The sequence below is a fragment of the Tiliqua scincoides genome, chromosome 1, assembly GCF_035046505.1.
Source record: "Tiliqua scincoides isolate rTilSci1 chromosome 1, rTilSci1.hap2, whole genome shotgun sequence".
Classification (NCBI taxonomy): domain Eukaryota; kingdom Metazoa; phylum Chordata; class Lepidosauria; order Squamata; family Scincidae; genus Tiliqua; species Tiliqua scincoides.
This window is the reverse complement of record NC_089821.1, coordinates 242,252,931-242,276,461: the sequence shown is the minus strand read 5'-3', so window position 1 is coordinate 242,276,461 and position 23,531 is coordinate 242,252,931. Positions and strand designations below refer to the sequence as shown.

The 23,531-nt window shown below is 43.4% G+C and overlaps 1 protein-coding gene across 1 annotated transcript in view; it reads left to right on the top strand.

Annotated features, from left to right (window-relative positions):
• KCNK17 (potassium two pore domain channel subfamily K member 17) overlaps window positions 1-18,772 on the top strand; it is a 36,061-nt gene extending 17,289 nt beyond the window's left edge. The window contains exons 3-5 of the mRNA XM_066623215.1: window positions 8,136-8,302; window positions 14,588-14,756; window positions 17,520-18,772. Of these exons, the coding sequence (XP_066479312.1) occupies window positions 8,136-8,302; window positions 14,588-14,756; window positions 17,520-17,797 (614 nt within the window). The 3' untranslated portion in view covers window positions 17,798-18,772. The remainder of the gene's footprint in view (window positions 1-8,135; window positions 8,303-14,587; window positions 14,757-17,519) is intronic.
• The last annotated feature ends 4,759 nt before the right edge of the window (window positions 18,773-23,531 follow it).

The window sequence follows — 23,531 nt, the reverse complement described above, 5'->3', positions numbered from 1 at the left end:
TGTAAAACCTCTCAGAGCTCTGCAAATTGCATGGCAGTGATGAGGAACGGATGAGGAAAGTTGAAGGATTCCAGTACTATGTGATTAATCTCTCAGGTTTTTTATCAGTTCTTTTAAACTTCCTGTAACACACAAAAGTGCCCAGATCTGCTCAGAGATTTCAGAATCTTATTGGCAGCTCCCCTCTCCCCATGTTCCTCATTTATTGTTTTCCATCAGCCTAAATAGTGTACATTGGTAACAAAGCACCTGTCTAAGCTAATCCTAAACTTTTCTTCATTATCAATAGAGAGTAAAAGAAATAGCTCTGAGACTGGCAATCTTATTTATCTAGCAGGTCACCATGATCTCTTGTAGGTGCTCCTACTGGGTAAACATCTGCTCATTCTTTTCTCTGAGAACCAGGCAATGCCCTGAGTAAACCTTATGAGAGAACAAGGAGTTCAAGATCCCATACAGATAGATTGCTTTCCAGATAACATGGGGATACCCCTCGGATTTTCTTGAATACATAGGTTTACTGAAACTGCTTCCAGTTATGCTTTGCTTGAACCACTGATTGGAGGTGTGCTGTATCACTTTCAACCTTTCACTCCTAATTATCTCATTGAGAATCCATTCTTTTCAATGTGTGAAACTGCTTTCACCACTTTACCTTGCCTCTTTGCTCGCCAACCTCCAGGACTAAAGTTGCATTCCCTTTCTACCAACAGCGCATACCTATTTTGCTACATATATGAGACTTTTCCCCAGCTACCTTTCATTTATTTTTATCTCCTTTCTTTATCTCTTGCTCCTCTTCACTGCTTTTGCCTCAGCTTTTTCTTTCTCTACCCATCCTTCACCCAACTGTTTCTTTACCTTCTTCGTCCCTTTTTCATGAATGCTGGTTCTCTGTCCTTTAATTCTCCTGTCTTCTAGCTATCCTCCCATTCCATTTCCCAGTGAATGGCCTAGTCCTTGGCTTCCCAGCATGTGTAGCCATTTGCCTCTCAGCCACACACAGTTTCATTCTTAGACTCAATATGAAGTTTTTGTCTTTCCAAACTAAACATGTACTTCTCTCAAACAGGCCACATAGTTTATCAGCATTCTGTGGAATGATCTCTCACCCCCCTCTCTTAATTCTCTCCCACTCCTTTCCTTAACAAAAACTAGTAATCATGGTTCCCTTCATACAAGAGCACGAATGTACAGTATGTTGGAAAATTTTGAGGAGGAACTCACCTCAACTTCTAAAAAATAAAAAATTTCTTTGCCCAATCCCGTCTGCCCCCACAGTTCTTGCACGTATTGTCAGGGACCCATTTAAAAAATGTTTGCGTCTCACAAAAGTGAGGAAGAGTATATCCCTCGTATTATAAATGTTTCATACTCACATTCGTTGAAGTTGAATTCTTATCCCCACCCATGTGATATTTAAAGAAGAATGTCGCATAGGGGAGGATCAGCTTTTTTTCTCCATTTACTGCCTGCTGACAAACTATCAGTGCATCAAATTTTTTTCTGGTTTGTTTGTTTGATTTAGGGTGCAATCCTAATCCCTTATGTTGGTGCTTTCCAGCACTGACATAAGGGCAATGCAGCTCTGAGGTAAGGGAACAAACATTCTCTTATTTGAGGAGGCCTCGTGAGTAACACCCAACTGCAGGATGCAGCACACATCCCATTGGCACTGCTATGCCAATGCTGGAAAGCACTGACATAAGGGCTTAGGATTGCGCCCTTAAGCAGATAAGATTTAGGTATATTCAGGGCTTTTTTTCTAATGGAACGTGGGGGGACAGAGTTCCGGCACCTTTTTGCAGGGGCCCCTCCTCTTTGGAGGCATTCCAGGAGGGGGGGAGCAAAATAGATGCATTCGCTGGGTGGGTGCTGGGGTGTGCAGGGTGGGTGGGCGCCTGGCCCCTGCCTGACCGCACAACGACCCCCTCCTGCCCCCATCCCCAAGCTCTCACCTGAGCCCAGCCTGCCTCCCCATGCACTCTGCTTCCCAGCGCAGCTTCCAAGCCAGTGGAGGGCGCGGGGGACACGCGCCAACACCGAGGAGGAAGACGGTCAGATAGCCAACCAGCCAGCCAGGGAGACAGGCTGTGGCGCCCACGGAACGCCCAGGTACTGGCTTGGCGGAGGAGTAGGGGAAGGAAGCTGGCTGGTGCAGCCCCGTGCCAATCTGCAGCACGAGCCTAGGCGTGTCTACTCAGAAGTATGTCTCATTGTGCTCAATGGGGCTTGCTCCTGGGAAAGGGTGCATAGCCTTGCAGCCTGAGAGCCCAAGCATGTCTACTCAGAAGTAAGTTCTATTGTGTTCAATGGGACTTACTCCTAGGAAAGTGTCATAGCCTTGCAGCCTGAGTAGACAGGACAGGAAGGGCTCTGAGGCTGCAGTCCTCTCCACTCTTTCCTGGGAGGAAGCCCCACTGCCTCTAGTGGGACTGACTTCTGAGTAGACAGGCACAGGAGGGGCTCTGAGGCTGCAGTCCTCTCCACACTTTCCTGGGAGGAAGCCCCACTGCCTCTAGTGGGACTGACTTCTGAGTAGACAGGCACAGGAGGGGCTCTGAGGCTGCAATCCTGTCCATACTTTCCTGGGAGGAAGCCCCACTGCCTCTAATGGGACTGACTTCTGAGTAGACAGGCACAGGATTGGGCCCTGAGGCTGCCATCCTATCCACAGTAAGCCCCATTCACTAAAGTGGACTTCTGAATAGACATGCATAGGATTGGGCTCTTAGGCTGCAATCCTAGGCACTTTCCTTGGTGTAAGCTCCATTAACTAGAACAAGAGTTACTTCAGAGTAGACATACTTAGGATTGGGCTCTTAATCCTGGCAGAGATATATATATCTGCACCCATTTTCACATGCTGAGGGCAGGTGAAAAGGGATTCTACATGTGTACAACGTGCTGTCCAGCCTTGCCAGAGATCCTCCTCATCCTTCCCCCACAAGCATGCCCTCCGCCAGCCAGCGTTTGCAGCTCCTCTCCAGCAATGCACAGCAGCTGCTCAGGGCAGCAGAGAACATACAATTGCATGCCAAGCGCCTTCCCAAAGACACAGAGTATTCTGATACCTGAATTAAATCATATTTAATGAATTGTTTGCAAATGTAGCTGTTTCTATGTGCACCTAAGGACCCCTCTCGTGTAAGAATTCCTTTTTTGTTCTTACTGCCACAGTTGCTTAGAGTAATTTTAATACATGGAACTCATGTAAGCCATTTTCCGGAATCCATTCACTGCTTCCTCTCCTCGAAGTAGTGCCACACTACATACTACACACTACAAGTGCACCTGTACAGTATTTTTGCCCATGTGTAGAAAAAGTAGCTAGGAGGAAGGGGATGTGGAGATTGACAGCCCAATCCTATGCATGTCTACTCAGAAGTAAGTTCATCTTTAGAGGGGAAGCACATAAAAATATTTTATTTCTCCAGTAAAAAATGGTAAATAAAGAAAGAAAGAAAGAAAGAAAGAAAGAAAGAAATAAAAGATTAACAAGTTGTGAGTTCCTGCACCTTTTTATTTACAAAAAAAGCACTGGGTATATTGTTGGTACATCTATGAAGAGTTGCTTCTTGCTTACACAGTAAAACTCCACAATAATATAATAAATGGGGTCCAAAAATTCAAATGCAGGCCGCGTTATTGTGAGGTTAATGAAAAATAATCTTTTGCAGTAGATGACTGGAGAAAATGTTTTCATGTATTAGATATGTAGAAAATAGTAACAGTAGATGGCTTCTGTTTGAAGTTAATTTATCCACAGTTAAGCACAGTACTCAGTGCATTAATTATTAAATACCTGTATGATGTTAGGGGTTAGGAATGAGGAAAAAGGTGGCAAGGAGCCAATCACGTTTTATCTGAATTCACATTATCACATCATAGCAGGGTTTTACCGTAATGATAATATTTAGTCTGTACATTGACTTTAAAACACTGATCATATTTAAAGTTCTACTTTTTTTTCCATTTTATTTTAGCTTCACATTGCATGAAACATTCATCTTGTCATTGCTTCCTCGGTATAGGTGCAGTCCAGGCCACCTATCCATTCTGTGGAGTTAGTAGTACATGTCATTATTAGTACACCTATATAGTACGAACATGTTAGTATGTCAAAAATTACTTAATCAAGCTGCTCACTACCAGTGTTGCCTTGAGCATATTTCAGAACTGCCACTTCAGTGTGCTGCTTTTAATTTGGAAAGAAGCAACAATTATTATCTTGACAGACATGCTATCTAACTATTAACAGCTGCTCATAAAATAAAACTATTTTGTTCCAGAATATTTTTGTATGAATGACTGCCTTGGCTCCATTCTCATAATTGCCATTTCAAATCCTCATTCCAGCCTTCAAAGATCAACCGAATATAAAAGAAATCCAACCTTTTACTGTCTCTCTAACCATTGATCTGATTGCATGATCAAAGAGGTTGAAATGTCATTGCGTTGAACTGGTCTGCATTGTGGGATCTTGTGCTCTTCTTATCATCTCACTTTACCCTAAGGTTGATTTCACTTATTTTTTTATTTTTAAATGGACTGTGCAGTTTTTTCCCCACGTAACCTTGTTTTAGAACTGTTACTATTTGTGTATTGTGGGTTGATGTCATAATTTGTGTTTTTAGTACAGGGCTTGCCAGTTTCACCCTTTGTGCTAACAAGGCATGCCAATATAAACTACACTGGATCAAAGAAAACCATACTTGTGGTGTAGAAGTGCAGACCTACACATTTTGCTGCTTCCAGCTGTGAAACTGTGACATCCACTTCACAGTGTTCAAGCACATAATGGAAAAGGAACTGATGTTTGAATTCAAAAAAGGCTGTTGGTGCAGTTCCTTGAGGAATGTGGACCCAATCTTATCCAATTTTCCAGTGCCGGTACAGCTGTGCCAATTGGGCCTGCACTGCATCCTGTGGTGGGGAGGCAGTCTCAGAGGCATCCTCAAGGTAAGGGAACATTTGTTCCCTTACCTCAGGGATGCATTACAGCTACACCGGTGCTGGAAACTTGGATAGGATTGGGCCCTATATCATTCCAGAATCCAAGTGATGAGGGGAAGGCCATGTTACATTTGCTCTTCCACATTTTAAAAGTATTTTTGCAGATACAAATCTAGAATTTGGAGAGAAAGCTACATTAGAACCCTTGTCCTTAATGCCCTAGCTTTCTACATGCATGGAAGTTTCTGATACCGAGAAACATTCAGTAATTCCCTGTGATGAATTTATAAAGTGGTACATACCCAGGAGAAATGGACCATATATTCTCTCTCGCTCTCTCTGCCTCAATACTATTCAGAACGAAAAGGATAGACAACAGAAAACAACTAGCAATGTTGGGGAACTAATGTTGGGGGTAGTACTATTTTGCACAATTTCAAAGTACACCACAAGGCCATCTGTTGTTATTGTACCTGATATGATGTTGTTACAGAAGTATCTAGAAGCTGCAGTCATATACTGTAGTTCAAATTATAAAGGTATAAAGGAGGCCTACTTAGCCCCCTCAGATCAGTTGCTGTATGTGCTTCACATGCTGTTTAATCAACCATCCTGTTCCAATCAGTGTTGTACTGTGCGTTGGAACACTGTGGCAGCCTCTTTCTCCTAGATCACTGGTTCCCAACGTATGGTCCATGGACCAAAGGTGGTCCGTGAGACCCTGAAAAGTGGTCTGCATTGTCTCAGAAAAAAAGATTGTCTTCTATCACTTCCACCAGAAGTGTCGGTTGCAGCTGTGGTAGGTCCATTCTCTGCACTCTCTGGTAGTCTGTGGGGGGAGTGCTCATTTGGGAGATGCTTCTTCATGGACCACCAGAGAAAGCGGAGAATGGATTGCCCTCAGCCGTAGTTGCTAAAGGTTGGGAACCACTGCCTTAAATGATTTCTTAGGACCTCCCCCACCCCCCACCCCCAATTTTAGGGAGTTCTCAGCTCTGGACCCATATGACCTGTGTTCTTTCCCTTTTTCTTTAAACCGGTAAAGTTCATTTACCTGGTACCTGCTGAGGTATATACCTCTGGGTTCAAACATATTTTTCATTTGGACTTGAGGAACATCCCCAGAGAAACTTCCAAGAACTATTCTGTTAGGCATTGTGTAAAGTCGCAATTCCCAGGTTCCTAGAATCTGATCCAAGGGCTTACAAGCTAGCTGTGGTATTTACACTATTATGCTAAGGCTGTTTTAGTTCTCTTTAATGCTTCTGCCATGACAGTGGCAGCATTATATACTGAGCTATTAAGCTAAGTTTGGTTTAGTAAGTTATCATTGTGGTCACATTAAAAATTCTACAGTCATTCTCTCCCATTGTATCTCCTTTTCCCAAAGAGCTGCTACTCTTTCTTCACTTTCTTTCTCTTCCGCCAATTTCCAGTTCAGTGTAGACAGCCCATGGGGATATGCAGAGTGAGCAATTCCAACTAGAAGTGCAAGTGGCATACTGATTTTTACCTTCAGGCACAACTTGTCGCCCCCTCATAGTTAACAGTAAATTTATTTATTTCAGTGAATCAAGTTACACCACTGGAATTTAATGCAGATTGACAGTGGAGTGCAATGCCTGTGGAAAGGGACAAGTGTGAACATATCCTAAGTATAGGACTCTTCTGCAATCTTGGGTGCTTGCCGTTGGCACCTGCCTCTGTACAGCTGAGTGATCCAAGCCACAATTATGTTTGCAATGCTGCTTGGCTTGCAAATAAGCATGTGTTTTTCTTATCTTTCACTAGGGTAGTGAATACTAGACAAAACCCAGGGTCTGGCAAATGGGAACAGGGTTTGAAAAAGCAGGGAGAAAGGAAAAACTGTTTTCTGTTTTGCAAGGACATTACTAACACTGAAGAGTAATAAAAGGTAAATACAGAAACAAGTGGCCTGGTTTTTTTTAGCAGAATAATATGGTATTGTTTTGCATGGAAAGGGATAGAGGTTGAGCTCAGTGAGGAACTAACTCCATTGAACACAATGGGACTTACTTCTGAATAGACATATCAGATTGCTCTGTAAGAACTGCCGTTGGAGGGAATACAGATGAATGAAGGTCTAGCTGTCAGAGATTCATGAAACACAATCTCTTGTGTTGTGAGCTAGGCCCAGAGTGTAGCACCTGAAAGAGATGTGTCATGGATCTATAGATCTCTAAAACATACATAAATACTGTAGTTGATGGATATGTTGTACTTTCTCTTGAATACAACATTGTTAACTTTAAATATAAAATAATGCTTTTGTCTTGCCTCATTCCTATCAACCCTATAATCCTAGACTTGTGTATCAAGAGGACTTATCTACTTTTTACTATCCCTTTGGCATATTGGTGTTTAGTGTGCATTGACCTCACATTTGCTAGCTTATCTCTGACATTCATGGACCAGAATACTACTTACAGCCCAATCCTAACCTGGCCTGGAGCAAGCAAGTCGGCCGACCTGAGGTGCATCCACAGCAGGGTTGGGGCTGCCCACAGCTCAGCCTGGGGCAATGGGAATTCATTCCCCTTACCCTGGGTAATGCCACAGCAGCCCCAAAGGGACTACTTGGATCTGCACAACCTAAAGTGGTGGCACAGATCTGAGCAGCTCAGATCTGCTCTGGGTCACCCAGGACTGGGGTTAGAAACTGGCACTTGACTCCACCCCTGGCACTGCTCCACCCCTCACTCAGCTGTGGTCCATGCACCACCCATCCTCCCCCTGTCCCGGAATGCCACCTTCTCACCCTCCCCTAGCCCCTGCACCAGTCTGACCAAGACTACCTTATCTGTTACACCGGCCCCATGGGTCTTGGCTCAGCCTCTGGAGGCCTCCTTACTTGAGTTCACACTTTATAACATGTTTGTAACACCCCAGGACGGGTGCAGGGGACATGCATCAGCCTATCCTGGGGTCTGGATTGCACCCTTAATTTATGAAAAGTTGGATTTTCTGTTAGGAGCACATTGCTCACAAGAGCCTCAGGGCTTCATGTAGGTTGCAAACTGTCCAACTCATGGCACTTAACCTCTGACCCCTTATTCTGTGAAGAATTTTGCCTGATGGTACTGAATCAGTTTCTTGTTACAATTACGTAGTGACTATTCTTATTAAGCTCATCATCAACCCTGTTCTTTCACTTCCAGGCTATGGTAACCTGAGTCCCAGCACAGTGACTGCACAAGTTTTCTGCATCTTTTTTGCTCTCTTTGGAATCCCCCTAAACCTGGTCCTCCTGAACAGAATAGGCCAGCTAATGCTCTCTGGTGTACATCAGTGTGCCTTCCGCCTGGGTGAGAAGTTCCATTGGCAGGTAAGAATGCAGGTACTTTGGCCTAGATGAGTTGTTCATTTCACACCAATTGGATAAGAGCACTACTGATATTTCTTAAATTTGATATGGCTTAAATATGATGCAGACTGGTCAGCAGTTCTGATGCATAACTCTTCCCATTGCATTGATTCTCAATGCAGCACTAACTCCTCTCCACTGCTGAGAACAATTCAGTAAGGGATTTAACTGAACATGGCACTGAATTGTAAAACAAGGTTGTTTTAGGCTTCTTATTTAGGCAGCATGAGCATCTTCTCTAAAACATCTGTTGGATGGCAAGAACTTCAGTTCCAGTTGTATTGTCCACTCACTGTGTATGAACACCTCTAAATACACCATGGTTTCCTTCACTGCCATCTGTTTGCCTCCATTTCATTATAAACATCGTCTCTTCTTCAATCTCATCACTATTTCCCTTAAACTTTAGCAATCAGATTTATGTGTCTCTTTTGTGTTCACCGTGCAAGTGTGGATTCTGAAACATCAAGAGCATCTTGCAGTTTAAAATAAAAATGTTTCTAGATTTGATGGCTGAGGAGAATAATTAGGAAATGCGGACAGTGTCTTGCGGAGACCCAGAAACAAGAACAGATTAACACAGGGATGTCAAATATAAGGCCTATAGGTCAAATATGGCCCATGAAGCAATTTATCCACCCATCCCATTATAATTGGGCTCTCCCAGCTTGATAATTGGACTCTCTCATATCTTGAAAATATGATTTGCATTTTTTTTTCTCTGATATTTGCAGTTATGTGAGAACAAAGTGCTTATTTCTGGCCATCTGCTTAATGATGCCACTTTCTGTTTAATGATGTCATTTATGTCCCTCGACACCATGAATGCCAACTTTGACCCTCTGTATAAAATGAGTTTGACATCCCTGAATTAATAGGACTTGCATGGGGCAGCTTCTAGGTCTGCTTTTTTCCCATGGCTACCATTTTCTGCCTCTAGCTGTCCCAAACCCAAACTTCATGCCTTTTCATCTCTTAATTGTCCTGTCCCTCCGCGGCCTTATCATAAAGTTTGAAATTTCCAAATAGAACAAACTGTGCAATGTCAACATTCTACATTGTGATATACACATTGTTAATATTTTGTATCCCCCTTTTAACTGTATTTCAAAGTAATAACTCTAACAACATAATTAAACAACTCCCTAACATAAATAAAAATCTATGTTCATGCATACACCATAAAACAAACATCAGCCTTAAAACACTAACAAGGAGCGAAGCAGACACCTGACAGATCAGCTTAGCCCAAAAGATTTCTGGAAAGAGAAGTCTAGGTCTGGCATCTGGAATGAGTGCAGAGTGGGAGGTTGGCAAGCCTCCCAAAGTAGGCATTTCACATTGTTGGCACCACTGCAGAAAGAAAAAGAAAAAAACCTGCTTCTTAAGGAGTGGTAACAGTAGAGTCCGTGTGCATAAAAGAGTTGCTAAGGGAGGAAGGAGAAGATGGTGAGTGTCATTTCAGCCTCAGGTATGAACCAAAGTTTACAGTACCTCCACTTCCTCAATACAGTGGATTAAAAGGGGATGAGGCTTCTCTTCTTGCTTAGATCTTATAGCTTCCCATAGCAACGCTGCCTCCCTCATGACATCCTTCCAGCGTGAAAACTCATAATCTCTAGAATGTGTGGAAACAATGAATGTGTCTCTTTTTAGCCTTATAAACCCCTTGCTTTCAAATAAATCAAGAATCTCTCCTCTGCAGCATTTTGGAGAATCCTGTTTTTTAATTCTATTCCACTATAACTTGCCATGTCATCTAGAGGAAGGTGGTCCTCCTTCTGCTCAGATATCTGTTGACGTGTTATACTTGTTGACTGATGTGAAATTCTGGAATATGCAGTTAATACACACACACACACACACACACACACACACACACACACAAACACACACACACTTTTTTAATGTTAAAAATTCAACTACTAGAATTATTTGGAAATGAAAAAAGTTTCCCTTCTATATTGAGGCCGCTTTTGTACAGTCCACTATCCTATAACAGAGCTGAAAACTGGTACAAAAGTGTGAATCATCATGTCCTCTCAATAACAAAATCTGGGGTAGGATTCAACTGGAAGGGGCAAAAAGGAAGCATTACTAAAATAATAATGGGAATGTTTGTTATTAATAACATTTATGTGCTACTTTTTGGTAACAGTTTACAGAGAACATCAAATCAAATAAATGGTTAAATAATTAAGGGCGCAATCCTAACCCCTTGTGTTATGTCACTGACATCAGGGCAATGCAGCTCTGAGGTAAGGGAACTAACATTCCTTTACTTTGAGGAGGCCTCCGTGTGTGACACCCAACTGCAGGATGCAGCACATGTCCCATTGGTACAGCTATGCTAGTGCTGGAAAGTTGGTTAGGACTGCGCCCTAAATGGCAATAAAATAAATTGCCCTGGTGCTCTACAAGTATTAGGGAAGCTGTTAACCATTGAGCAGTCATTGTCTCTCACTTCCTTTCCTGGAAATGCTGGATTGTTACCTGTTGCCTTTTGCCCCCACATTTTCTTCCTCTTATATTATGTCTGGCCAAGGCCTTGCATTCCTGAGGTAATCTGCTGGCATCTCTATTTTCAAGTGTCCAGAAAACATGACATATGTGCACAGCCCTGTCTGCTGCCTGCATAAGGCCAGGATGGAATACTGTGCATAGTATTCCTTTAAAAAATTGTGAAATTCTTTTGTATGTTCTGCCACACTTGAATACTGTAACACACTGGCTTTTATGGGTTAAGCATCCAACTCCCTGCTCTACTCACTGGGTCCTCCATTAAGCAGAACCCCAGTGCAATACAAGTTGAAATCTAAAAGATTCACACTCACAAAAGCCAGACTTTGTGTTTATCACAAGCAGAATAAATTATACCAATGAAACAAAATGTGAATGTTCTGGTTTATTATATTTACTTTCCAACACAGAATAACAATTGCTTCCAGATCTAAAATTGCATAGATTTTTTTTTAAAATTTGAACCTAAAAAACATTATTTTCTCTGAAGAGAAAAAGGAATGGAAAGCTCAGCGGTGCACCATCTCCATGTCTTCGTATCAAAAACAAAAAACCCAAGTATAGGAAACATAAACAAAAGTTAGCAAACATCAAAAAAATGTCTCTCTTAATTGGTAGTGTCATCTCCTTTAATCTGTGAGAACCTTTCTTCAACCCCCTTTTTGTGGCAATTGCTTCGCATTAGTCATGCATCTTTTAAATTTACCTCAAGTAGCATTGAATTTTCCCAGAAGATCCAAGTTCAAATTTAAGTTAAGCCATAAACTGGTGGTAGGATTAAGCTTCCATTTCTCAACTGTAAATTGAGGTCTCTGAGTCAAGACCAATCAAGTCCAAACCCACAAAACTGTAAGGGACTCAAAGGCAAGGCAATCTAGCCACCAGCCTTCCTCCACAAAGCAACCTACACAAGCTAAACCACAGTGCACCACAAACCGAGATCAGGTCCGCTGCCAAAAAACGCTTACGGAGCAAATAACTGAAGTCCCTACTTCCTGCGCTCTACAAGAATCACCCAAGATCCCTTGGGTTTCCATGCTTTTAGTAGAGGCATGCTACCATATTTTTAAGCTTGTCTTGTAATCAAAAAGGTTGCAAAGTATTCTTTTAAACCTATTCTTTTAAAACAAGAATGCACCATGTGGCGTCTTAAGAGGAACAGCAGATGCTGTACACACACCTCAGAAATCCTATTTGCAATGCAACTGCACTGGCTGTTGACCCATTTCCAAGTGCAATTCTAGGTACTGGTGATGACCTTTAAAGACCTTAAAGTGATGACCTTTAAAGACCCACATGACTTAGGACCAGGGCACTTGAAGGATTGCCTCCCCTGATATGAAATGGCTCAACCCTTACGATCAGCTGAGGGAACCCTCTTGTAGGTGTTCCCACCAGCTTAAACCCAGTTGATGGTAAAAGATGGAGGGCCTTCTCCATGGTGGCATCACACATGCAGAATTCTCTCCCTTTTGAGCCAAGGCTAGCCCTTTTATGCAGGTGTTCTAGTAATGCCTGAAGACACTCCTTTTTTACTCTACCTTTTCTGGTTTGTGTTGATATTGTATTTTTGTTGTTTTATGACTGCTAAGCCACCTTGGATGCCTCTTTTTAGAGGGGAAAGGTGAGATATACATAATTTAAATAAATAATTCACAGCCATGCAGAATGTAGAATCTAGTTGTTTGTCCTTTGAGTGTTGCCAGGTCTTAGGTTCTGAAACTGAACTTCCAGCCACAGTCACTGTTTAGAGCAGTAATTTTCAACCTTTCTCATCTCGCAGCACACTGACAAGGTTCTAAAATTGTCAAGGCACGCCATCTGTTTTTTTTTAATATTGACAAGGCACACTGCACTGTAGAGGATCACATCCCCCAATGGCCCTACTAATATATGCCGCCTCCCCCAAACTCCCATGGCACACCTACAGACCTTTCATGGCACACCAATGTGTCACAGCACAGTGGCTGAAAATGGCTGATTTAGAGAATAGACAATGAATTAGTATATATATATTGGCTGTACCATTAGCAAATATAGTTCCTTACAGTTACATAGGTAGGTCCCTATTGTTGAGGGGTTTATATAATAAAAATAATAGTTTATTATTAGTAATAATAGCAATATAGTAATAATAGTAATATAAATAAAAATTATTATATAATATAAAAAAGGAATAGTAGGGAAACAAGAGAGAGGAGAGACAAGGGAATAGCTTTAATACTCTTAATTGATGGGCAACTGATTCAGAGCAAACTAATGAAAGTGCTTGTTTAAAATACCCATAACTGTTTGAAATTTGCTGCCATAAAGTGTGATGATGGCCACAAAGTGGGTTTTAAAGAGGATTAGATAAATGCATGGAGGATAATGCAGAGAGCCAGGATGGTGTAGTGGGTTCTGGGGTTGGACTTGGACCTGGAATATCCAGGTCCAAATGCCTGTTCAGCCATGAAGCAGTTATGCCAGATCCTGACCCCATTCCTAAATGGCATGGATCAGCCTCTAGCTGCTCTTCTCTACTTAGATTTTGTGCCACCTCTTGAGGTGGCTTAAATCCAAGTAGACCCATTGGTGCCAGTGCAGCATGACATGGGGTAAGAGGAAAGTTTTTCCCTTGCCTCAGGTTGCACTGATTCTGGCCCCAAACTTGCCATAGGCCCACTGGTCTGTGACCCACCTAGTCCCACTGGTCTTGCAGCATAGGCCCACTGGTCTGCCTGTTCCAGCACAAGTCAGAATTGCACCCAAAGTCAGTCAATGGCTTTTAGTTATAGTGGCTGTACAGTATCTCCATATCCAAAGAGAGAATCTCTGTGACTACCAATTACTGGAGAACAGTACTAGGTAAGGGTCAATGCTTCAATTCCTGCTTGTGGGCTTACAACCCAATCCTGAGCCGCCCAGAGCATGGGGCTGCCATGGCACCGAAAATGGCTACTGTGGCATCCAACACACCCCAGGCAGCCACTGCCACCTCCTCGGGAGAAGGGGACTTTCATCCCCTTCCCCCAAGTAAAGTAAGTAGCCCCGGAATGGGGCTACTCTATTCCACAGCAGCTCTGGAGCTGCTGCAGAATCAAACTGTGTCGAGTCACATGGCCTGACAAGGAGCTCAGGATCTGGTGGAATTCAGCTCCACCCTGCTCCCACCCTGCTCCCTCTCCCCGGAACACCTTCTCCCCACCCTCCCTCCACCTGTCCCCATCCCGGAATGCTTCCTCCCCACCTCTCCCTACACCCCCACCTACCGCTCTGCTGCCTGGCGCTTCAGGTGAGCACAGATTGGCGGAGAACTGGCTTTCCACTGGTGCTAGCTCAGTGCCAACTGGTGGTGGGTCAGCTCCAGTGTTGGGCCAGTGCTAAGCCCTGCAAATGTGCCTTATGGCACTTTTGTGACAGTGTTTGCCGGCAGTAAGAAGGCACCCAGAGCTCAGGATTGGGCTCTTAACTCACAGTGGGAAGGAGGTTGCTGCACTAGATGGACCGATGGTGTGTTCCAGCAAATCTCATGTACATAAAACTTGTCTCTGACCCATCTTCATAATATTCTTTCCACACATGTGTGTCATACTGATATTGTTCCAGTAGAAATATATTCCCATTTTGCAGAATCATTCCACCACTGTCAAGCTTCTCAAATACCCATAGCATCAGTTTTCATCAGAAATGTAACTCTCTGTCTGCAGTTTACCCTGACCATTATTCTTTGTGATTTCTTACTAGAGAGAGGCAGCTGTCTTGACACGGACCTGTGCACTGGTGGCTGGTCTTTTCCTGTTCTTTCTGCTGCCTCCTTTATTGTTCACAGCAATAGAAGGCTGGACGTATGAACAAGGGTTCTACTATTCCTTCATTACCCTTAGCACCATAGGCTTTGGAGATTATGTAATTGGTAAGTAGTTCAGACTATTACAAGCTACATTTTTCATTACTAAATAAACCTATTACTAATAATTTGGTCAAGCTCATTTAGTTTTATTTTATTCTTTCATTAAAGCTTCCATGCATAAGGGAGTGACCATTTCAAGATTAGGTTCATTGATACCTCTTTGCTTTAGTCCAGTGTTTCTCAAACTGTGGGCCAGGACCCACTAGGTGGGTCACAAGCCAATTTCGGTGGGTCTCCATTTCAATCTTTTATTTTTAATATATTAGACTTGATGCTACCATGGTATGTGACTGCATTTGGGGAAATGTTACAGACCTGTACTTTTAGCAAGCTACTATGTATACTATTTTAACAATGTTAGTAAATGGGACTTTCTCCTGGATAAATGTGGGTAGGATTGCAGCCTAGGATTGTTAAAAATTCCCCTGCTTGATGACGTCACTTCTGGTCATGACATCACTTCCGGTGGGTCCTGACAGATTCTCATTCTAAAAAGTGGGTCCCAGTACTAAATGTGCAAGAACCACTGCTTTAGTCTAAAGCCAAAGTATAAACATTTGCTTCATCTGCAGAATTTCACTGGAAGAGGCCACTTACTTGAACATAAAGGGCCTTTTGCATCTAAGTGCACATGTGCTTGTACTTTCACAAAATGAGTTTGCATAAACAATTGTTTGCTTCTCTTTCACAAATAACTTTATGACCCCTTGCTGTGGTGAAACTCTTTTTCAGAGAGGGAAGCTTTTATCTCTCAGGTTAAATTAGTAAAAATAACATGCTGGATCTTGTCTGATCTCGGAAGCTAAGCAGGGTCAGGCCTGGTTAGTACTTGGATGGGAGACCGCCTGGGAATACTGGGTGCTGTAGGCTTATACCATAGTCTTTCGAGACTGAAGGTTGCCAACCAAAATCTAGCAAGCAGCAGGGGAAAAATGTGTAAATCAGTTCCTTTCTAAGGCCTTTCTCACACCATTCTGCATGCATGAGCACATATATACACACATTGTCGGTTACAGTGTCACACAATGTCAGTTACAGATAATACCAATCATGTAGCATTCTCTCTCTATTTTTTTTTAACCTTTTAATGATTTGATTTTAATGGTTGATTTTGTAAGCTGCCTTTTAAATGAAAAAGCAACACACAAAGCATCTAATAATGAAAGTGCCCTCTCAAAAGCCATTCTCCACATTCTGTCCAACTTCCCAAAATTCTGTAGAATGACCAAGAAATAAGACTCAGGGCAGGGCTCTGCAGAACACAGCAAGACTGATTTTTAATGGCTGGGGTCATCAATGGTAGATGCAGCCTCCAGCACAATGATGTCCCTGATTGCATCCTTTTCCTTTCTCTTATGTAAGTGAGTGATTGCATTCATTTCTGTAGAAGAAATGCAAAACACTGTGGTGGTGAAAATAAAGTCTGCATTCCACCCTGAAACTGGGGTGATTTTGCACCCAGTATTGGGGACACAGAGTGCCCAGAGATGCCCTGCCCTTCTCAGAGAGTTTTGCAGTATATCTGCACAATGTGTACTGTGAGAGAGATGCATCTACATGCCAATCATAGAATACACTCGTGCAGCACTGCCCAATCTTCGGCACCCCACGACACCTCTGCGTGCTGCAAACATAAGCTGTGGCTCCGGAAGTGACTGGCAATGACATATTACCAGGTCTGGAAACTGCATGGGATGCTGTAAAGGCCAACAAGAAGCTCAGGGCAGGTGGGAGGGCCCTTCATGGTGTGCAAAAATAGCACAGGAGCTCAGTGGGCCAAGCTGAATCTCTTACTGGCCCCTGCAGTGTCCTGTGTGGTCTCACTGCCAGCTGGGTGGTGGCCTGCAACTCCCTAGTAAGTGCCTTATAAAGCCACAGGGTGTCATCATGCACAGTTTGGGAACTGCTGCTCTAGTGTGACCAAGAAACTCATCTAGGATGGGACTCTGCAAATAAATGAAAAACTCAGAGCAAGCTTGAGTCTCAGTCCCGGTGATCACTCAAAGAATTATGCATAAGGACCAAAGTTAGCCTTCATCCCAATAATATCCCCAGGTGCATTCCTTTTACAGTCTCCCAGAAACTGTTTTATAATACCATGTCTGCATCACTGAATGAGTAGCTAAAGTGTCTCCGCTACAAATTCCTCTTCCACATCTGTGTTTGTATTACACATCTTTGGATAATGAAATCACAGCTCAGCATGTTCTTTCTGTAGTTGTCTGACTAGGTAGTGCCCCATCCACTCTCAGATGCTTCAGACATAGCAGAGTTTAGGTTTTAGGTGTCTCAGGGCCCAATCCTATTGAGTGTGCGCTGGCTCACCACCAGCGCACACTGTCGCAAGCATGCCATAAGGATAGAGGCCGGTGGGCCATTGCCCGATGGTTGCTCAGAGCGCTGGGCGGCAGAGAGGTAATTCAGGGAAGGGGGAGGAGGTGTTCTGGGGCAGGTGGAGGGTGGGGGGAAGGCGTGGTGGGGAGGAACAGGGGCAGGAGGGGGTGGGACTGGCAGCACTCACCTCCGCCAGACCAGCAGCTGCCCAAACACTGATAGGATGCCGTGGCAGGCTTTTTGGTGCTGCTGCAGTCCTGCACCGGACATCTCAGAATTGGGCTGCCCATCCTCAAAGAATTTTAGCAAATGCCAACATTCTCTTTACTCATTATAAAATGCTTAGTGTCAGACTGCTAATTTTAAAATTCCCCTCTCAAGAGTGTGATGCTCCATACCTATAAACAGCTTAGATGATGTTTTTCCCCATAGGCATGAATCCTGATCGCACATACCCAACCTGGTACAAGAATGTTGTATCTCTGTGGATTCTTTTCGGCATGGCCTGGCTAGCGCTGATCATCAATCTTTGCATCAGCTTGCTAGAGAACTCCAGGGACCTCTGTCAGTGCTGCAAGAGGGAGAGCAAAGGTATGGGGCAGGACTTAATGAACAGCAACCAAAATATCAGCTTGGACCCTGAGGATGGTCAGAACTGCAACATGAAAGACACCAAGCCTGCTGACACCAAACCTACAGGGTCAGATTGAATCATGTATATTCCTTTTTCTACTGAAGTATTTTGTTTTGCTGGAGGGAAACATTTGGTTGGCCTGAACCCAACTGGGCTGCTGTTTCAGCACTAGCCGAAGTGTGACTACCTGAGATAATCCAAGTGGAGTTGACTGGATGCTCAAACCACAGTGGAAATCAAAGTATACTTGGGATGGCCACAGGCTGCCTTATGTACGAGACCTTTCCTACATGAAGATGAATTGCTGTGTAGGAATAAAGAGCTTGTGTGAAGTGAAAAGCAAGATTTTCTTTGCTACAAGTACTCAAATTGAGAAAACTACGAACATCAACATCCCAATATGTGTGCTTACAGCTAGCAGTGCATATAGGTTTTTTCTATATCAAAGTTATCTCTGCATAAGGGTAACATGATTCTCACTTATAAATCAGTGACTGAGGTCAAATATAAGTGGAAACATGGTTCTCCACTACATGAACATATCCTGGAGAGTTGCAGGGTCTTGTACTTCCTCCTGTCCTTACCGCATCTGTTCAGACATTTCTTTAAACTACATGCAAAGTCCCAAACTATGGTTAAGTCTGGCTCCCAAACCAGAATTGAAGTTGACCTTACATTCTGGTTTGAAAGCCAGAGCTAAACCATGGTTCCTAGCTTTGCACTAGTTATGAAGCCATAGAGGTAGAGGGAATGTGTGATCCTACATTTCTGCAGGGTTCATACATGTAATGGGAAACCAGTTTCCCAATACATCTGAACTGGCATGTGACAAAAATGGCACTTTGGTAGCATTGTAACATTTTTTTTTTTAGGTAAGTTTATCTAATATAATGTTGAAATATTGTCAGAGCACTTGTCCTTCATAGAAAACACTTATTCTTCCCCAAAGAAAGCCTAGCAGGTGATCTTCATAGACACCATCAAGTAGAATATCTTCTTTTTAAAAAATACACCCCAAAAAAGTGTTAACAAAAGTGTTATATAGTAGTTTTGTTTTTAAACCATCCTTGATAGCAACAAGAAGTGTCATGTATTAATTTCTGACATCCTTTAAATAAAGGTCTGACTCTTGAAACCTTGTGTATGCAATGCAGAACTCTGTGATACCTGTAAGAGCACCCCAAGTGAATTGGTGACTGAAAAAGTTTTCAGTGGGCTCAAGAGGAGTCCTTTAACCATTATGTAGCCCCCATGAAAATCCATCATGGAAGATGCTGTGTCCAATAAACAGTGCTAGTGAATGGTGAATGGAAGGTTGTCTTGAGACATTCCCTTTATTGTGGTAAGCAAAGGAACCAGTTGAGAAAGACCAAGGATACATGTTGTGTACTGAATATCAGACAGGAATAATCACTTATGGGGTTGCTCAGCTGCAGCACACATGGTTGCACATTCCACTTTACTTAAGTGTACTTGCTTTTTTAAATATCTATATCACAAGGAGTTAATCAGATGCACTTTACATTCTCTTTGTCCCCAGAATCTGATGATTGGTTATATAGAGGTCCTCTGAAGATAAAGAGGTCCTGCTTTTCAATAACCTGGCAATCTCCCTTTGCCAAAACCTACCGGTTCAGGTCTCTAGCAGTGTGGAGAGGATGAAGGGCCCAATCCTATCCAATTTCCCAGCACCAGTGCAACCGTGATGCAGCCCTGAGGTAAGGGAACAAATGTTCCCATACCTTGCGGAGGCCTCTGTGACTGCGCCCCACCAAAGAATGCAGTGTATACCATATTGGCACAGCTGTACCAGCACTGGAAAATTGGATAGGATTGGGCCCGAAGGCAGCACCGAAGGGATCCCTGGAAAATCAGAAGTCCTGTCATGAAGGCAGCAGGTTGTTGGCTTCTCCAGTCAGAAAGTTCCCTTGATCCTGGGAAAGGCCTCCTTATGGTTGGTAGCCTGCTCATAAATCAAGGTCTATGTATGAGCAGGGCAAGGAAGCATGCAATAGACGTGGCTGCAGAAACAGCATACAGAAGACAGAGGAACGAGGTGGAAATGGGACTAAGAATAAGCACCACCCCTTTGGCAGAGACTAAAGAATCTACCTTCCTAATCATGTTTCTTGCATGAATTCACCAAATCCATTTAAAAGTCACTTGTGCTAGTGTCTGATCATGAAATTTTATGAGATTTTGAGTCCAAGCTAACATAACTTCCCCAGTGCTGACGCAGCCACACTGCAGCCAGGAGGGGAGTTTTAAGCCTCAAGATAAAAGAACACTGGTTTCCTTGCTCCAGGGCAAGCCTCTGCTGCCTCCAAGAGTCTCAGACCTGTGCCGTGATTTTGTTGACACAAGTCCAAGTGGACCTGGGTAGTGGAGCTGCTGATAATTAGCCCCTTCCCTGCTTTGGCACACCCCCATCCTTGTCCTGGTCCCTGCCCTGTTCTGTTCATCCCCCACCCTGTGCCAGCATTGCTTCCGGGGTTGCCACTGTTGCCCAGCTGCCCTGCTCACCATTTGTGGTAGCAGCCAGACTATTTTCAATGGTGTGTCACATTTTGTGATGGTGGTAAGTTGAACAGTGTTGCCAGGAAGCACATTTCAGCAATGCAACAGCAGGAAACAATTGAGGTCACAATTTCACCTGCTCAAGTAGTTTTCAGTTATCTTGATGAAGATGAAGATTTTGAACTGACTTATAGCAGCTGGATCTTCTTTCCTCAGGTTCTAGCTTCTGTGCAGGAGGCTTAGCCCAAGGATAGCTTACAAAGCTTTTTTCATAGATCAGTTATCACCTTATCAGTTCCCAAAGGTTTTTGCAAAGCAGCAATAGTTCGACCTCTCTGGACTTTCCTACAAGTTTGTGCAGGATCCCTGGTATGCAGCAGTGCACATTTTCAAAGATAGCCATAGCAGAAGAAGATTCGTAACCCAGAGGGAAAAAAATCATCCACAAGAGAATCACTGTCTGCCATCAAAGCATGGAAGGTTATCTGTTCAAGGGTGACCAAAGAAAACATACCCATTTTGTTGCTCTTAGACTTGTCACACATGGGTTGGATTCTTCCACAATCTACACTGGAAAATTACAGAAGGTTCTGTTTCCAGGAATTCAGAAGGTTTCTTCTGATATGATGTATGTAGTGCTACAAAAAAATTCCCATAAAAAGTAAAATCTGACGTTTTATACCACCAAAATGTTTATTTAAACTTCAAGCTCAACTCACTGTTTTGTGCACTATAACGTTTATATTACAGTCAAACCCAGGGACCGAAGGGTTTACAGAAGTTCAGTCTCTTCTTGTCCACTTTTAAGATTACACAAGCATTTAGTATAAACAAAAGGAATTGCACAGCAACATATTAGTAATTCCCACTAGTGTAAATGAGTGCTCTTTTTCCCTTGTCAAATAGCAGCTGCACAGTCCAAATTGGCTCAATGGAAGGGGCAATTTTGACCTGCCAAAACTGTGACTCCCCTACAGTTCCCAAAATACAGGAGCCTTTTGGGAGTCAGGAGTCAGCAAGGTATTGCAGGAAATGTCATAGAACAGCCCCACATTCCTTAATATACATGTTTGGCTTTTAGATTCTGTTACAATCTGGGTCTCAAAATAATATTTTCCATTCAAAAAGCAGTTCTGTTCATATATATAAAACACCTGCATGCAGAAAAAGAAAGACAGAAAGCAGAAGAGACTGGAGTCCAGAGCCTGTAACAGACAGAGGATGATAGGTTGGTTCCAATGTGGACCATGACCACTGGGTAATTACTGGTGTGAATTTTGTTTTGCCAAATTCCCTTTTCAAGCTTGTTCTAGAGAACTTATGCCTGTTTTAGCTAATTAGTTCCCCTGACTCAAAACACAGCTGGCTAGTATACAAAACTACCACTATACCTCAGCACCAATGGGAAGGTAACTAATAGGTAGCTTGCCTGTGGAGCTGCAGGGTCCCTTCCCCTCATCCCTCCACCACTCAACAGTCTCCATTCAGCTAGTTTGCCAGGCAGTCAGTTAATCCATTAGTCAGTCAGCTAGTCCAAGAATCAGTCCACCAGCTCACTGTCCATTCACCTGCCCACCGGTTCATTACTCTATCCACCAGTCAATCAGTTTTAGTTCTCTCTCTCCTTCCTTCCTTGCTCCAAGCTCTCCTCCTTCTACTACCCACAAACTTTCCTTTCTTCAGGTGCTGCTACCAGTTGTTTGAAGTTCAAAAAAGCATCTTCGACAAAGGCAGTGAATGTCCAGCAGGATTTCAAAGAAATATACCTAATACGTTACATGCCAGAGCTCATTTTCAAAACAGCCTCAGAGCCCAATCCTGGGCTCGACGCGCCAGCTTACTGCCGGCGCGCACTGTCGCAAATGTGCAAGGGAGCACAGGATTGGTCTGCGAGGCTTACCACCTGGCGAGCATCCATGCTAGCCCAGCTCTTGCTGGTGCTGGGCTAGCGCCAGGTGAGCACCCAGCCTCTGCTGCTTGGTGGTCGTACGGAGAGCCAAGCCACGGTAAGGTAAGCGGGGCTGGGGTGCAGGAAGAAGGTGTTCCGAGGAGGGGGGAGGCAGGGAGAGGGTGGGGAGGAGGCGTGCTGGGGAGACGGAGCAGGGAAGGAGGGAGGCAGGTCTGGTGGAGAGGAGCTCAGCTTGGCGCCCTACACGAACGCTCTTCCCTCACTGTCGACCTTTCGGTCAGTGGTGAATCAAGTAGTCCAATTGTGGGGCGACTTCCCTTACCTGGGAGAAGGAGATGAAAGTCCCCTTCTCCCGAGGCCACAGCTGCCATAGGTGTGCTGGATGCGGCGGCAGCTGTTTTTGGTGCTGCCACAGCCACGTGCCACGGGAGCACAAGTTGAGAGTTGGTGACTAATCCAAGGTCATCCTGTTCACTTCATGACTGAAATATTTGGACTTGGCTTACCTGGCCTTTGTCAAAGAATGTAAGTGCTCCATCACAGTTGCTCTTTATTAGAGGTAATTCATTTAAATACTGACATACAGCTTGTCCAAAAAGTTCAATGCAGTTGCAATAACAAATACTATGTTAATGCCAGCCACAGACTATAATATGAACACAAATTCAGCAACACAAGCAGTCACGGAAATCAACTCAAAGCTTGATGCAAGAAGTGTGCCTTATACCTCTTCTGAAATGCCATCAAAGACATATTTTTTCCTCCCACTACACTGCTCCTTTCTATCTCCAGATGCTGGAAAATTGGAAATTTCATGTCAGACTAAGCATACAGGCAGATCAAGTTTATGAATTATTCTGAGTGCTGAATTTGAGTTCAGTTGATAAAGAACTCAAGGTGCATGATGACATCTTGCTCGAGCAGACCTGCTCCATGTAGTTCAGCTGTAGAATACAGACAGGAATCCTGACTATTATTATTATTATTATTATTATTATTATTATTATTATTATTAACAGTATTTATAGTCTGCTTTTCAACAGAAAGTTCACAAAGCGGTTTACAGAGAAAAATCAAATGACTAATGGCTCCTTGTCTCAACAGGGCTCACAATCTTAAAAAGATGCAAAAGAATACCAGCAGGCAGCCACTAGAAAAGACACTGCTGGGGTGAGGAGGGCCAGTTACTCTCCCCCTGCTAAATAAAAGAGGAGCACCTACTTCAAAAAGTGCCTCTTACTCAGTTAGCAAGGGTCAACGGGTATAATGGGGCTTACTTCTGAGTATACATACATAGAATTGGGCTCAACAAGTGGAATCGGTTGCAATCTCTAGTTAAAAATCTCAGAGAGCCACTGGCACCCAGTGTAGGTAATTCTGGACT